The 15,707-nt window shown below is 44.1% G+C and overlaps 1 protein-coding gene across 3 annotated transcripts; it reads right to left on the bottom strand.

Annotated features, from left to right (window-relative positions):
- Window positions 1-93: 93 nt before the first annotated feature.
- Window positions 94-14,719, bottom strand: LOC107315830 (dual specificity protein phosphatase 13-like). 3 transcript variants are annotated; one of them, XM_015866629.2, is made up of 4 exons: window positions 14,601-14,719; window positions 2,932-3,139; window positions 1,961-2,181; window positions 94-402 (listed from the first exon to the last, which is right to left on the bottom strand). In XM_015866629.2, exons 2-4 carry the CDS (start codon window positions 3,090-3,092, stop codon window positions 176-178), a joined length of 609 nt encoding a protein of 202 aa, XP_015722115.1. In that variant the 5' UTR covers window positions 3,093-3,139; window positions 14,601-14,719; the 3' UTR covers window positions 94-175. The 3 variants fall into 3 exon arrangements, with proteins under 3 accessions (XP_015722115.1, XP_015722114.1, XP_015722113.1); XM_015866628.2 differs by lacking the exon at window positions 14,601-14,719 and adding an exon at window positions 8,760-9,120; XM_015866627.2 differs by lacking the exon at window positions 14,601-14,719 and adding an exon at window positions 4,009-5,838.
- Window positions 14,720-15,707: the final 988 nt, after the last annotated feature.

The raw sequence follows: 15,707 nt of genomic DNA, 5'->3' as shown, positions 1-15,707 counted from the left end.
AGTAAGTGTAAGCTAAGGTGGCTCTGCAAACCCAGAAGGTCAGGTGAAATGTATTTTTAGTACATGCAATTAGTGTACCTTAAACTTATATCCTTAGTTTGCAAATGCAATTCATTTCAAAGAGATCCAGGAAATTCAAGTAATGCTTTGTCCTCTCTCTTTTAGTGATGCTGTTTTACAGTGCTTTGCTAGCAGGTTCTCTGATTCCTTTCCTCTCTTCACTTAATTTAATGTCCAGTTCTCGCAGCTGGCTGAGGAACCCTGTGTTTGGGCAGATGTCTCTGTGAGAACCCACCGTTTTCAGAGCGTCCACGAGCGTCATGTTTTCATGGATCATCAAAAAGGCAAGCACTAACGTTGCAGAGCGGCTCACCCCCATGGCACAGTGAACAAACACTTTACCTGCAAAAGGAAGAGATGCAGCAAGGTGAGCAGGCTGAGGCATTTCAGAAGAGAGAGGAATGCAGGGGGACAAATACTGCCAGAAACAAGCTGGTAGGACAGCCGTGATGACTGGTACATACTCATTTATTTGTGAAGGGCCTGAGATTGTGCTGTAGATCTCAGGCAAGGTGGTATTTCACACTGAGCACTTGCATCTAGTTTAGGCCTCTCAATAGTCATCAAAGAAAATGCAGTTAGCATAGCTTATCTTGAAGCTCTATTAGCTCCAGAGAAAAGGGACCTAGGCACTGAAGTTCTGTTTTGTAAATTGAACATTATGAATGCCCTGCCCTGACAGAAGCTATTGAATGGTGGACTTTTTTTTCTTCATATAACGTGGAAAGAGTGCTGTGGAAACTGGGGTGGTTGGTTTGAGGCAGGAGACTAAATTTCAGAAACTGGCATATTCTTCAAAGAACTGCTGCCCACTCGCATGGAGACTGCTGTGTAGCTCCAGGAAGCTTTTGCAGCTGATGAAGCCAGATCCTTGGGGACCTACTGGCCATCATGCTATAGGAAAGCTCTCACTATGCAGCAGAGTGGGGCAAAGGAACCTAGGCTAGATTCTCTGCCCCCAATCTAGTTCTCATCCAAGCCTTCTGGGTTCTCAGGTATTTGTTTCCAGATTAAAATATTTAATTTTATTATTTATTTATTTTTCCTGTCAGAGGAGAAGCTTTCTGTGACAAAACTCATTAGTGTAATTTTCTGTGGAAAAAAGAAATGGTTTTGGCAGAAAACTTTGGCCCAGCCCTGACTGTGATCATTGACAAGTTCCATAAACTCTTTAGGACAGTCTGCCTGTAAAAACGGTCTCATAATTTACTGTGTCTCAGCAGCCCAGTGTGAGCTATAACTAGGGATTTAATAAAGCACTTCGAGTGAAAGCAGTAAGATCTTGCAGCCAGTCGGAGTCAGAGCAAACTCTGGAACAAATGGAAATTATGATAACTAGGCCATAATCCAAACTCTGCTGACAAAAATTCAGCAGGCTGCGGGTCAGACTCATAGCTTTTGACTTACTTCATTAACTTGTGCTGCTTCTCTAGCTTTAATGGACACCCGGCCCAGGCTCCAGTTGTGAAGCATTTAGGCATGTGAAGCGTTTCAGCCAGCACTTGCAGGTGCTGGCAGGGAGTGGGAGCAGAGCTGTCATGCCATGCAGGCCCAGTGTCCCCAGGCTGGAGCCTGTCTGGGATGCAAGGGCAGACCCTCAGACTGTGCCAGAAGGCAATTTCAGCAGGGTAAAAGCCCTGCAGTGCTATAATCTTGCCCCCATGCTCCACTCCTGGTGTTGGCCCCTGGGCTGGTGCAGCTGCCCTGCCTGGCTTCCCAGAGCCTGGTCACAGCTTGGTTCCTGCCATGCCTGGAGCAGCCTCTCAGCCTCTCAACCTCTCCCCTCCATGCCCACATCCTCAAATACTATGCTCAGCCTGAGTTTTGCTGCTAGTGCATGCAGAAACCATTTGACTCATGTGAAACTTCCTCCCAAAGCTTCTCAGTGCCTCCCTCTTACCTCCTGAAGTGTTTAAGGCTTTGCCTATGAAATTGGCAGCATCGTAGAAGAAGATACTTAAATCAAAGGAAGGATCATCAAATGCTTCTATTCCAAAGTACTCTATTTGCAGATCTTTGTAATATTTGGCTCCTGTGTTGATGTTATATGGCCCATCTGCTGCATTAAGGATATGAGTTATGTTGAGACTTTGAATAGTAGTTAGACTCCGAGCTGCCCACCTGTTGGAAGACATGAAGGTTCATTGGCATCATGCCTAACATTCTGCTAAAACAACACCATTTAATGTTAGGACCTGCTCCCTCTGGAGAAGGATGCAGGGATTGCAGCTTGCTTACAGTGAGGCACCTGGTCTACAGTCTTGTGCAAAGACTGACTGAAAATGGTAGTATGGGAAGCAGCATGAACACAAGCTTGCCTGTGGGATGCTATTAGGTGAACATGTCTCCCAGCAGAGAAATTCTTATTCAGTATTTTCAATTTTACTATCTTGGAAAGCATGTTTGGATTTGGAATGCCATAATCTGTGCTACATAACTCATTTGGGTCACCCTCCACCTGGCTCCTGATCCTGCCAGCCCTGTGTCTGACTCTGAGGGCTACTGTGCTGCTGTGATCTTGTCTGCTGCCTCAGAGCAGTTTCCAGGGTAGGTAACATTTCTCTCAGTTGACACCACTTTAGGATGAGTTCTTTAAAGACTTTTGGCTACAATACGGATACTTCTTACCTCACCAAAATCTGTTGTGCCCCACGGAATACAGAAAAAAAAAAAGCCCTCAAGCAGACTATAAATTACCCTTTTGTCCATCATGTTTTTCATGACATTTAAACACCTTGTGTTATCAGTTTTGGAAACTTGCATTGTAAAAACATTCCTGCAGACCCAATAACTGGTCCCCGGTGTACCACTTCCCTTCCTCCTCCTCCCAGAGTCCAATAACATCTTAATAATAGGACCATATGTTCTTACGCATCTCCCAGGTAAATATTTGGCCAGACTTGGTCCACATGGTTATCAGACCCTCCTTTTAACCACATCAGTCGCTGGAGGTCTGCTAGTGATGGTGTTTTGTAGAATGCTGTGCCCCCTGCGCTGCTGCTTGGAAAGGAATTGTCTCTGGTGTGAAGCATCTTGCTCCTCTCTTGCACACACTCAGGTTGTATCAGAGACAGCTTTTCTGAAATGAATTAAGAGGAATTATTTCATACAGAAATAATATTCCCCATGAAGCAGTCATGCTCATTACCCTCCAAACAGCATTACATTATTATAACTGGTGTGTGCAGTAGGGCCTGCAGGTGTTGCTGAAGGCATCCAGAGAGCAGGGCTGACTCTGTGGTACAACTCTACAGGCGTGTAATTCATCCCCTGAGAGAGCAGCAGCATAAGACGATATGATTTAATTTCTTGTCAAGTAAGGCTGTTGAAAAAAAATGTCTCGTGCCACTCCAACACAGTGCTGACTGACCCTCATAGGTGCAGGTATTATTGCTGTTACTGCAGTGCTGATGAGTGTAATACGGGAAAGGTCCAGTATTTTATGCTGGAGAGTTACAGAAGTGTTTGCACACACTCACTTCTTGTTAGCTAGAACTGCAGGTTTTTGAATGAACAAGACATTGGACTGGCTCACAAGGCCTCTAGGGCCAAGGTGGGAATGCTAGGATGTCCTATTAAGAAAAAACGCACAAAATAATTTTCCAAAGAACAAGAAGAATAGGTTTTGGTGGAGGGGGGGGGGTTTGGGTGGGCCCAAAATATAAAAAAACATAAATAAAATGCCCTAGGTGTGTGTAACTATTCTTTCATTTATAAGGATGCATTTATACACATACACAAGTGTACATGCATATATGCCTATAAATAGAAATTGGAGCCATTTTTTCCTGTATCTCAGGTGAATATTCCTCATCTATACTGGTATGCTTGTGTCTTGTCCTCCTCAGCTTCTCTTCTGGGAGCTGTTCCACTTTGTATAAATAATATGATAGCTATTTTGCCTCCAAAGAGAGGCCATTTCTCTCATCTGAAGGAGAGGACACTTACCTGGGATGTGAAGAAGAAAGAACATCTGAATTTAAGAAAATTATAAAGCAGAAAGTCCTGTCTTTGTTGCCATGTTAAAAATCCCATCTAGGACTGCTTTGCTCTTTTACAGATCCTGCAGTGGAATATGTGGGCCCCTTTTGCGACACTGTTTCCTGCTCCTTCCTCCTGAACCCAGGAGGTTCAGTCCAGACAGAGGCAGAACACCATCAAGAGCAAGAGTTCAAAGACATCCAAGGAAGCCCTTCCCTGAGACTTCAGGAACATTCCTCCTGCCAGGATCTCATTGTCTGGAATTGCTGTTCTAGCCTCCAGAGAACATGGATGAGGTTTGTTTGGTTGTTTGTTGGTACTAAAGCCATAGTCAGTGTGGGAGCCACATGAGAACTTGTTCCCATTGTGAGGTGGGTGGCCTGCGCTTGTTCTGCAAAAGGTTAAGTGATGTCAGCTTGCGCTGTAATACCTGAATGCCTCAGTCTAGAGTTTTGGTTTATTTTCTCAGCAATTCTTGGAAGTCCCTGGTACACCTTTAGAAGCCATCTAATCTGTCCCTTGCCCCACTGCAGCATCAGTCAGATGGACGTCACTCATAAAGCACTACCAATGACTTTGTCCTAACAGCTGAGTACCTTGTTTTAAAGAGTGTAGGCTGATGTGGGGCACAAGCAAGAATGCTTATAGGAAGATTAGTACAGTGATGCAAGGCATAACATTGATCACACCACATATATTTCTGTGGCTTTCTTCCCCTGCTGCCCTCTTTTTCCTCCTCCCCACAGATGTTAAAAGCAGTTACAGCTTTTTGTGCATTCCAATATAAAGGGAGTCTCCCTAGGGTAACTACTTAATAAGCAAAATACGAAAAGCACAGAAAAAAAAATTGTGGGAGGGATGGAAAAACATTGACTGGTTTTACCTTTCATGATGAAGGAAGAGAACTAAATTTGAGTAATTCAGGAAAGTAGAGAAGGAGCATATGGATAAAAGCCTACCATTTTTTCAGGGTACAGAACACCAAGAGCTTTTGTAAAAGATTATGCTACACTTCCAGCACAGATTAGCATGAAGAATAGCCCCCTAAAAAAGGTGTTGTTACCTTACAAATCTTACTGCCTTGCAGTAGTCGTGCCCTGTGCTCAAGAGCTACTGTCATTATCACTGTGATCTGTTTGTACTTCCACTAGCACAGAACATTAAGCTGAAGCAGTAGAAGGAAAGCAAGAAAAGGATAACAGAGGTTCTACATCAGGAGATTCAGAAGGCCATGGGCTATTTTTCAAGGAGGGTGGATGAGTCTCAGTCACTGCAGGTATTAAAAAGCTGAAGCTGTGAAGGTAAGCAGATGGTTCCTATGCTTTCAGTTGTTGTAGCCCTCATTGCTTTTAACTTCTGTTGTATTATGTCAGCTTGTTAAGGCAATGAAGAGAGAAAAAGAGATGATATTGCCAAGCCTCTTGTTCTGGGCCTGACTTTGAAGTGGTTCTCTTGACCTGCTAGAGCTGAGACCTTTTGGTAATGGTGGAACTCAGCAAGTGACTCCAGCCACTGCAGCCAGCAAGGGGCTTTGTAACAGAGATCTCTTTCATACAGCAGTCCTCTTCCCCTGAAACACATTAGCATGATTTGCTTCCCATGACTAATTCCAGAGAAGTGAGCTCCTCATGTCAATGCGCAGCATGGCTCCTCCCAGCCACTCTGCTCTCTCCCTGCTGTGCTGGCCTTGAAACTGAATTACTCCGTGGGGCCTTCAGGAGAAACTTGGAAATAACTATACCAGGTGATTGGACTAATGAGAAAAGTAATATGAATTTTTTAATTGAGGACCAGGGACTTAGCTCAGGGTTTCCTCCCTGCCCCCTTCTACTTTGAGATACTGCAAAGTTAGCAAAAGTGCTGTCACAGATCACATTTCTCTATGCTTCCCCTTCCATGTGGCTCAGAGAAGCTGCTCTGAGTGGAAACAGACAGCAGGATGGCAGGATCCTCTGTGATGGGTGGAAAAATCTGTCTTTCAAGGTCACTAATGCCTTCTGCAGAGGTCTAGTCCATGCAAATTAGAGAGGATTGCTTCTCTTTTGGAGCTGCAGCCTGGAAGTACCTAAGGCCATCTCATTATATTCTGTGTTTCTGTCTTTTTTTCCCCTACGTACTAGAGACACTTGAGAATGGATAGAGCTCCTGAAGGCAATCCAGGTGGATTAACCTCCTTTCTTCATGGGGAGAAGGCAAGGAGGCAAACACTTTGAAACCCTTCTGAAGTTAACCATCAGTCACCAAGCATCCGAGCAACAGGGTGCACCCTGACAGGTCTTGCTGGGTTCTGCACTTCAGCTGTGCTTCTTGCAGAGGTTTGTATCTCAACTAATGTTATACTGCTGCTTGAGTAGTTCAGTCTGTAAGGGATTTTTCTGTTGTTTGTTTTTAATCCCAGCACTAGAAAAAAAAAAAAAAAAGCCATTTTCTAATGCAGGTTTTTTTACTGGCAAAGAAAAAAATATGCACAGCTTCCACTGACTTGAATTGTCCAAAGCATTTAATAGATTTTTGTTGGACTTGCAGATTCCAGCCTAAGAAAACATCAAAATTCTGGGAGGGAGGGGGGAGAAAAAAGAAGAAAAAAAAGAGAAAAAGAAACCCTCTGATATTGAGGATTTGATATAGTTCATTTTGGTATCTCAAAAGGAAAAAAAAGGCCGTTCCACCCCACCCCACCCCCCTTTTTTTTTTTTTCTATTAAAAAATTACTTTTGTTTTGTATAATTAAACACACACACTATCTTTCATTTTCACTCCTGCAGCATGGGAAAAGCCTGCTGCCATTTTGCTGTAGTATTGCCATGCCTTCTAAGGCTAAAACTGAACTGCAGAAGTGGAACTATTCCAATTCCCAAGAGGAGCCCACCACAGGGCAGCAGCTGGGCCCCACATCCTGTCCCACCACCACCATATTCCCTGCACCTTCCCAGCTGGCAAGGCTGGGATAGGCTGGCAAGGCTGGTAGCTATAGTGACAGCCTGGGGAGTGACAGGTGTCTTTCAGTGACACGAGTCGGTTGTGGCCTCAGGAACAGCAAGAATGCTGGTTTGGGGTGGACCTGTGGTTGCCATGATAAGGCAAACACTGGGTAACAGTAACATGACCCTGAAAACTCCTGCATCCAAATGTCCTGAACTCACTGAAACAAAACCCAGCGAGTTAGGTGGTTTGCAATACCAAAGCATGAGATCAGAATATAATTCATATGAAAAACAAACAAAAATAGGCCTGCTGAAGCATTTTAAATTGCTGTCTATCCTGTTTTTCCATCCCTTTTCTCTGATCAAGCTACTCTGCAGTCATCTTTTCCCCTCCTTGCTCTCCTCTCACAGGTAGTGCTTCACACTATGGCTCTTTGTCTTCCTGATGGAAAAATCCAGATGGAAAGAAGTGTAGTTCACAGGGAAATGATCATGTGAGTGAAATTAATCTTTCAGATACTGTAATTTGAAACCTGATCTTCCTTTTTGTTAAGAAGACCCAATCTATGTTTCTGCATTTTGGCCAAAATCTGATGCTAAGAGAATCCTGGAGTCTCTTGAGGTAGAACTGAAAGCCTTGTGTGCAGAAACAGGCGCATTTAAAAGCAATAGCAGTGTTAAAACAGCCAGATGGGAGCCTAGCAGGCAACTGAGAGGGGAACTCTCTGTTTTCCTTGCAAGCCTACAGGGGCTTGTTTGCAGGAATTAGAATCTCTCACCAGCAGTTCACTGCAGCTCTAATACCAAGTGGTATTGAAAATGAGAAGCAGGTTATGGCTGATGGTTTAAATGAGGCACCTATGGGAATTTTGAAATGAGATCCTGGACGCGTCTCAGTATAGAGTGTGCACATGGCAGAGCAATATTGCTTTCTTGGCTGACTGCATCATATATTATGGTCTTTTATTTTGCCCACGCTCAAGCAGCAGGGAACAGTAGAAGTTCATTGCTCCTGCTCACTGCTTAAGCCCTGCTCTGCTTTGCCAGAGGCTGTGCCCCTGCCTTGTGGAAAGCAGAGGCAGTCCCTTGGCCCCCGCATGGGTATGTACTCAGTGCAGCACTATGTTAATGCCATTTCCATTATTTCGGAGTGAAGAGAAAAGCAGAATGTATAATTAAGATTATGCTGCCTGATATTTTTTGTTTTATTTTCTGGGAGTTTTTTTGTTTGTTTGTTTGTTGGTTGGTTTTTTTAAGAGAATTTATGACTTGGGGAAGATGCCAGACAGAGGGCTCTGGCACATGCAGCCCTCACTGTAGCCATGGCTCTGCCAGCTGCAGGACCCCCTGCCCCACACTGCAGTGCTGCTTGGCTGGCTGGGGAGAGCCCAAGCCTTAGCACTCTTCCATTGCTCTGCCTTGCCTGATACCTCTGTTTATGGCTGGCTTTTTTGGTGGAGCTCAGCAGCTTCTCTGTAGTGGGCTGGAGGGGATCAGCTGCTGGAGAGGTGCTGGAGTTTTGGGCTGAGGAACAACCAATCCACATGTGTTCCCAAGGCCATATCTTTCCATGGGGGGAGAAACTCGGTGCTGACCTCAGCTCCATCCTGCTTCCCCCAGTCTCCCTTGTCAGAGCTGCATGGCTCGGGCAACAGCACCTGCCCACATCCTAAGGGTATGCAAATAGAGATGACAGGTGCAGAAATGGGGCATCCTCACTGCTTGTAGGACGGCAGCTTTGGCATCTGCAGATTCCAGGTTCAAAGGAGAAAAAAATAATAAATAAAGTATTACCTTAGCAGCTGGCATCTTTGAGCTATTCTGTGCACTATCCCCAGCAACACAGCACTGCCCTCCACAGGCTCCTACCGAAATTTCCAACTCGGCTGTGGATGTCTGTCAAGCCGGGGGTGATGTTCTCCCCTTTGGCTCTCTTCTGGAGCACTGCTGTCCAGGGCACCACTGATAGGGATTAAAAACAAAAACCAGAAACCACCTCCAAACTACTGTTTCTATTGGTACATCTCGACCTGCCTAATGCTGCTCCCCGAATTAAAATAGCTGTAGTTGTAATCCCACTGCTAGCAGCCATTCCTGTGCTGCGTGCTGTGATCAGCAGTGTCCCAGCTTGCCGTGCCACTAACTGTTTCTAATAGTAGAAACTTCACTCCCAGCTTATGTAAGGAGCGGGGCAGAGCGGCTGCGGCTTGTGACGTGCTCAGGCAGAAGCTTCCTGGGGCAGCATGTGCCGGAGGGCAGAGCTCCATCCAGAGCAGAAGCAGTGACCTTGATACGGGTAAAGGCTCAGCAGCACTGCCAGCCCCACACCAAGATGCTGTTGGTGTCATGGGCTGTCAGTAGGTGTTGGTTATGGGCTCAGTATGTATTGTCAAACAGGCTGGATTCTGAGAGGGAGAGAAAAAGCTTTGTAAGCTTCAGGAAAGACAAACAAAGATGTTAATGTACTGCTATTAAAACAGGCTCCTAAGCACTAGCTCCTCTGCAGGCAGTATGGATTTGTATAACTGTGGATTAGGGAATGTTTTTCTTCTCCTCGATTTACTCCTCAAATGACTTTTGTCTGACTGCTGCTGTCAATACAAAATTGATGGTGCTGTCAAGCTCTCGAGATTTCAGAATATCTGAAGGCACAAGTCAATGATTTTTCGTATTGCTCAGTCGTTTGGCAGAGGTATCTTGCAGCTGCCTGTCTCTCCCTGCACAGTTACTGTAAGCAGTGAAGTGCTCTCCCTCGCTTGAAAGGCTGCATATAAGAAAGGCACTTTTTGATAAAGTTGACAAAGCTGTACAAACTCATTGCAGTTTCTTTGCAGTAGAATTAAGAGCAGAAAGACTTCAAAACTCCACAGTGGAAAATCTATTTTGGCACTTGGGTTTTTTGTTTGTTTGTTTGTTTGTTTTCCAGGGAAATTGTAGAGCTCTGAGCTTTGTTGGTGTGGAGTAGAGCAATTTTTCTTTAGATTTTTATTTGTTTGTTTGTTTGTTTTCCAGGGAAATTGTAGAGCTCTGAGCTTTGTTGGTGTGGAGTAGAGCAATTTTTCTTTAGATTTTTAGCAGCTGGTTTTTGCTTAACTGATGCACCACAGACCTGCCCCATGCCCAAGTCACAGTGCTGATACCCCAGAGCCTCACAGCATCAGGTAGGCCATGAGCAAGGGCCACCGTGCACCAGAAATTTTGAGGAGAGCTTTTTCCACCTCTCACTCATCAGGTTTTACACTGTTGTTTTTGTGAAGCTTGCTGAGGTTTTGCATGGGCTGCGGGCTGATATCTGAGCTGGCAGGGTGGGAGGGAGGCCAAGCTCCCATCAAAGCATAGCCCCATGGCTGCCCAGGGCTGAGCTGAGAGCTCAGGGAGACTTCACTGGGAGCTGTGCTTTCTGGAGGCTGTTTGGAACAGACATGTGGGGAACAGGCTGCACATTTCAGCCCATTTTCCTAAAGCAAACCTCTGTGCCTCCAGCACAGCTCTGGGAAGGCTCTCCTCTGCCTGAGAAATCTCAGTGAGCAGGAATATGTTAAGGACTGTGAGATTCTCAGGTACTGGGAGCCATCCATGCACCATATATAGCATTTCCATTCTTTATTTTCAGTGCCTGGCATCCCAAGCAGTCATTTTTGCAGGTGTTTTTAACAGCTTTTCTTATGTTCTCTTGGCAGGCTGGAATTTTCTGGGTAGTATTTTTTTTTTTTACTATCTCTGAATTTTGAATTTATTTCAAGGTGAAATTGGCTTGTTGTTGTTGTTTTGGACTTCTTTTTTTTTCTTCCTTTTTAAATTTATCATACCATACCACATCATATCATGTCAGAAGAGCTGTTGCAGAAGAGTGAGGATCGAGACTAAACCATTCATAAAGAACCTCTGTGATTGCAGGAACCCATTTTTATCAAGATCTTGAAAGTGTTTGGTTTTAGAATTTAAAAAAATCATGTAACGTGTTTTGGCATCACATGTGATGTTTCCACTGGGAGGCAAGAAAGAAGCAACCGTGGAAGGAAAACCATTACCTGCCTATCAGAAAAGGAAGCAAAGATATCTTTTGTCAAGGAACTACAAAGCAGACGTTTTGTTCTGGGATAACCAGCAGAGCACTGCTACTACATCAACTGGTAGAGCTGAAGGAGTTGGGCAAGCTTTCAGTGCGCAAGAAGGACCACATTTTTTCCCAATTATGCCAACTGCTCTGGTTTGCATGCCACCTTTTCTGACAGCCCTTGCCCCAGAGCAGCTCAGCAGCAGGGCTAGTACTGAAACACTGTAGTTTTTCCATTTTGCCAGAAGATGGCAGAAGAAAGCAACCTTGTGTGTTTTAAAAATAGCGCACTCATGGTCGGCAGTTAGAGAGAGCTGTTAGTGACATAGGAGAAACTGCTGTGGCTGGATAGGAGAAAAATGTGAAGGGTACTCAATGAATTAAATTGGTATTGACCCGCGCAGATTCATCAACTGATCTACACTGCATCCTTTTCTATGCCGATCTTCTGTATAAGAAAAGCCTGTAACTTTGCTCATTCTTCCTACACACAGTGCAGTTCAGCCTGGATTTGCTCCAATGCCAAAATCTTTTGTAACAAACCAGGCTCCTTTGGTGTCCAGCACATAATGCTATCAGCCCAAGTGAAAATCAGGCTGATTTGTTTTGTCTTTTGTTCTCTTGTCACAGACTAATTTCTCTTTCCTTTCCCAGATCCTCCACTCATGGTAGGATAAGAGCCCAAGCAGTGCAAGCACCCTCACCTTGCTGCTAGAAGAGGGGCAGTCACTGGATGAACAAGATGCCTGAGCGCTGGCTGCAACATAGACTGGCTGCAACATGGGCTGCTGGGTGTTGCAGGACTAGCAACAGTGGTCAGCTCAGACACCTCCTCTCTCTTCTCCTGGGGAAACTGACCTATCAGCCACGTGGCTGACAGAGAACTTTGAACTGATGTGATGTTGAGGAAAAACAGCTGACGATACAGATGCCTATTAGCTGGACAGCAACAACCTTGTTTTGTTAGATGATGCTAAGACAGACCCCAGTGCCTTCTACTCTTGGGATTCTGGTCCTGCTTGGCTTTTTAAGGTATTGTTCTTCATATTGTTCTATTAGTCAAAAAGACTTTGGTCTTAGGTTGGTTCTGTGGTTTGCAGTAGGAATAACCTTCATCTTGTGAGGAAAACAAGTGATAGCAACTGGAACTGCTGGCGACACCACAAGCACACTATCAGCTTACAGGGCTTTCTATTGCCCTTTGGCTGCTCACCTCTGTCACTGGGTACCCCCTGCTATTTGGAACTAGATTAATCCTTCCTGAAAATGAGTAAATTTAATAGATTGTGAGACACCTTTGAAGCTGCTGCATCCAGAACATCCTACATCCCAGGTCCTTTTGCTATACTTTTACCAACTGATCATTTTTGTCAGAGGATCTCAAGGATATCTCAACTCTCTGGAACTGAGGTAAGCAAACACAAACCATCTATATGTTGAAGTTTTAGTAGGCAAGTATGTATTTGGGGAAACAACTCTCTATTGGTATCTCTGACCATTTAGTATTGAAGACTTTACATTAAATGCTAATTTGCCTCTTTTTTTTTTTTTTTTGGTCTTTCTTTCTTTCTCTTTTTTTTGAGTGAAGACAATATTGAGAAGCAATTCAATACAGGTAGTTCATCCCTAAAAGAAAAGCAAATTCAGGGCTGTCAAGGAATTTGAAAGCCTTGGGCTAAAGGATTTTGCACAGATTTCTGCTGAGTAAGGGCTATATACCTGAGAGGGAAAGAATACTAACTCAAGCGAGCTCAAAAGGTCACAAGCTCCTGCAGAACCAAGGCAGATATGGTTGTGGTGCTGTATTGCTGCTCATTCCCTGTCCATCGCTTGATCATTGCCACAAGTAAGAATTGCAATGCATGGAGTGTTACATCATACCTAACCCAAAAGACCAAATCTGGTCTGAAATGCTCACCTGGGTCCTTTTCTCTCTTTGTGGCACCATCATATGGAGAAAGGCTACAAGTGGCTTGCTGACTGTTGGAACTGAAAAGTGTGCTGCAGAGATGACATGCCTTCTTGTTGTAGCTTACTGAATGTCTGCCCCACTTTCTATATCCATAGTGACTGCAGACTGTATGAGGGTCTGCTGTTCATGACTCCAGTTTGCTGTATTATCCTAAGGTCCTAAATGACTGTGATTACCAAATAACTCCCTCTCATCCCTTTGTTAGCTTAAGCATCCAGTTGATGAACAGAAAACTGGGCGATGACCATTTAAATAATCCATTTGCCTCTGCTAACAGAGTTGTTGGCACAGTGGTGTGGCTCCCATGCACACATACAGGCTGCTGTCTGGCCGGTGACAGTTCCCCATTGCAGGGAATTGTGTCTTGACTTCACAACTCCACTGCATGGCTACACACTTTCTCAGCATGCCCTATTAGGAGCAGCCTTCCCTGTTTGCAGAGATCTGAAAGCATGCCACCTTTTGGCACAGAAATGCAGCCTGTTACCCCCAGAGGAAATAAAAATGAAATATTGGCTGAAGAGGTAATTCTGAGAACAATGCTAAGGTTCTTTCTAAATGCTTTCTAAATATTTATCTTCAGTCTGTATTTGATGCCTGGACAAAGAGGTGACTGGGCTCTTGCAGAAACCTACAATAGGAAGTGGTTTTCCTGAGCTGCAAGACAGAACGTATGCTGCAGGGCCACTGTCGGCCTTTGTGGCTGAGAATTTCACTTGATGTCTCCTGCAGAAACCTTCAAATCTGAGCTTTATGTATGGTCAGTACAGCTGTGCTCCTTTCTGTTTCTAAAAAGAATAGATTTCCCTCCTTACTCTCTATGTTTACTTTGCTTCGCTTGCCATTTTCCTGAGTTTAGCAAAGAAGCTGTTTGTGGAGACAATAGATGAACAAAAAATTATCAAGGACTTTTTTATATAGGGGAAATATTTTTCAAAGGCAGAAAAGGGGAATCTATCAGGCTATGCACCTAAGCACTATTTATGCCCTTGAAAACCTTTCCCTTACAGTGCTTAATTGGTCTGTGAAAAGCCATTGCCAAAGGAGGTAATTGACCATTTTTTATAGAAGGATCAGTAACAAAAACATCCAGAGCTATTGTTCTAGAAGTTAAAAATATATAAATTAAGAATTATGCCAAAAATATGTTTTGGGGCATAAGCCAGCCTCTCCTAAAACTATGCAAATTCATTTGGTGAAAACAACAGCAGACACAATGAAATGAGTTGTATACAAAGAACTGAGATCTCAAATGTGATATTATGCAGAAGGTAAAGAGACTGTACTAGATAAGTAACAGCTCAATGCGTTATCAAGGGTGCACTTCGATTTTGATGAATGTTAAAAGAACCTTTAGCCTTGAAAATAAAGAGGATAATTTCTCTCTAGGCAGTGGCTGCTCATGAAAGTCATAAAGTAGGAGCATTGGAGCCCTAATTTTATAGTGCTTTTTAAATGATTTTCAAATGGTCCAGCTGTTTTGTGCCATAATATCACGAGGCAGAGATATTTACGCCAGCGATAACAAGCATGCATCAGCCTGCCCGAGCTGCTCCCTGCAGGCAGCCGGCATTAGGTGAAACACATATGGAAAACTGATACTTGCCAATGCGGATTGATCACAATGACACCGTGGCTGGAGCAATCCCGGGAAGCTGCTTTTTGCACCAAACAACTCAACTGCTTTCCTTGTCTGCGTCTTGCCCGCAGGGCACAGGATGTATGCTCCCAGTGATTCTGCTTCTATTTTGACACTTGAGCACCTGCCTAGGCCATGCTGTCCTTGGTAGACTGTTTGGAAATAGGAGGGCCAGTTCAGCCCTGGGTTACACCACTGCTTTTCTGTGGGAGTTTCTTCAAGGTTTGGTTTGCCCCCATCACTGATGTTCCCAAAATGTGCTGTGTTCATTTGCACAGAAATACACATATGCTGCAAATGAGCTCAGAACAAATGCTGCATAGCTCTGCTGAGATGCTGGAGTTGCCACCTTGCCAATTTGGGTATTCATTTCAGAAATCTGATCAGTATTTTATCTTTGCAGTTCCCATTCCTTTGCAAAACATTGACAGTAGACAGATGCTCTGGGAAAGCAGACTAGGGCTGAAAGTGTGGGTTGTTTATGAAATATCCCTGTAAAATTAAATAACTCTTTATGTGTTTACTAGCACTGAAGACACAGCACTATTTGTGTTAAGAGAATGTAGGTGGTAGTGGGAGATTCTGAGCATGAAAAGAAAGCTTAATTTTATTTGTGACAAATGTTGCTGTAAGTCTCAAGTCTGTAAGGCTAAGATAGAGCTGCGTAGAGGACATGGTGGCAGGGAGGTGCCTCTGGTAAGTCCCTGGGAGCTGAACATCAATTGTCAGCAGGGTGGGAAGCCTGTCTTTCCCCAGTGTGAGTAACTTCTGTCCCCCAGTCTGTGTAACTTCTGTCCCCCAGTCTGTGTAACTTCTTGTACATTTTGGATTTCCACATTTGGTTCTCTTTTTCTTTGCTAATTCCATTGTAGCAAAGCACATTAGCATCTTTTCAAGTCTAGTGCTATTCTTTAAACACTGAATAACTTTCTTCTGAAGTCAAGATTTATGACTTTTCATGAACAGAGTGGCCAACGAAATAGGAGCACACTAGAGCACATTTTTTCTTTCATTTAACCAAATTATTAAGGAGCAGGTGCAAAACCCCACTGTCCCCTAAAAGATGGGAAACAG

The sequence above is a fragment of the Coturnix japonica genome, chromosome 6 (assembly GCF_001577835.2).
Source record: "Coturnix japonica isolate 7356 chromosome 6, Coturnix japonica 2.1, whole genome shotgun sequence".
Taxonomy (NCBI): domain Eukaryota; kingdom Metazoa; phylum Chordata; class Aves; order Galliformes; family Phasianidae; genus Coturnix; species Coturnix japonica.
This window is presented reverse-complemented; position numbering and strand designations above follow the sequence as displayed.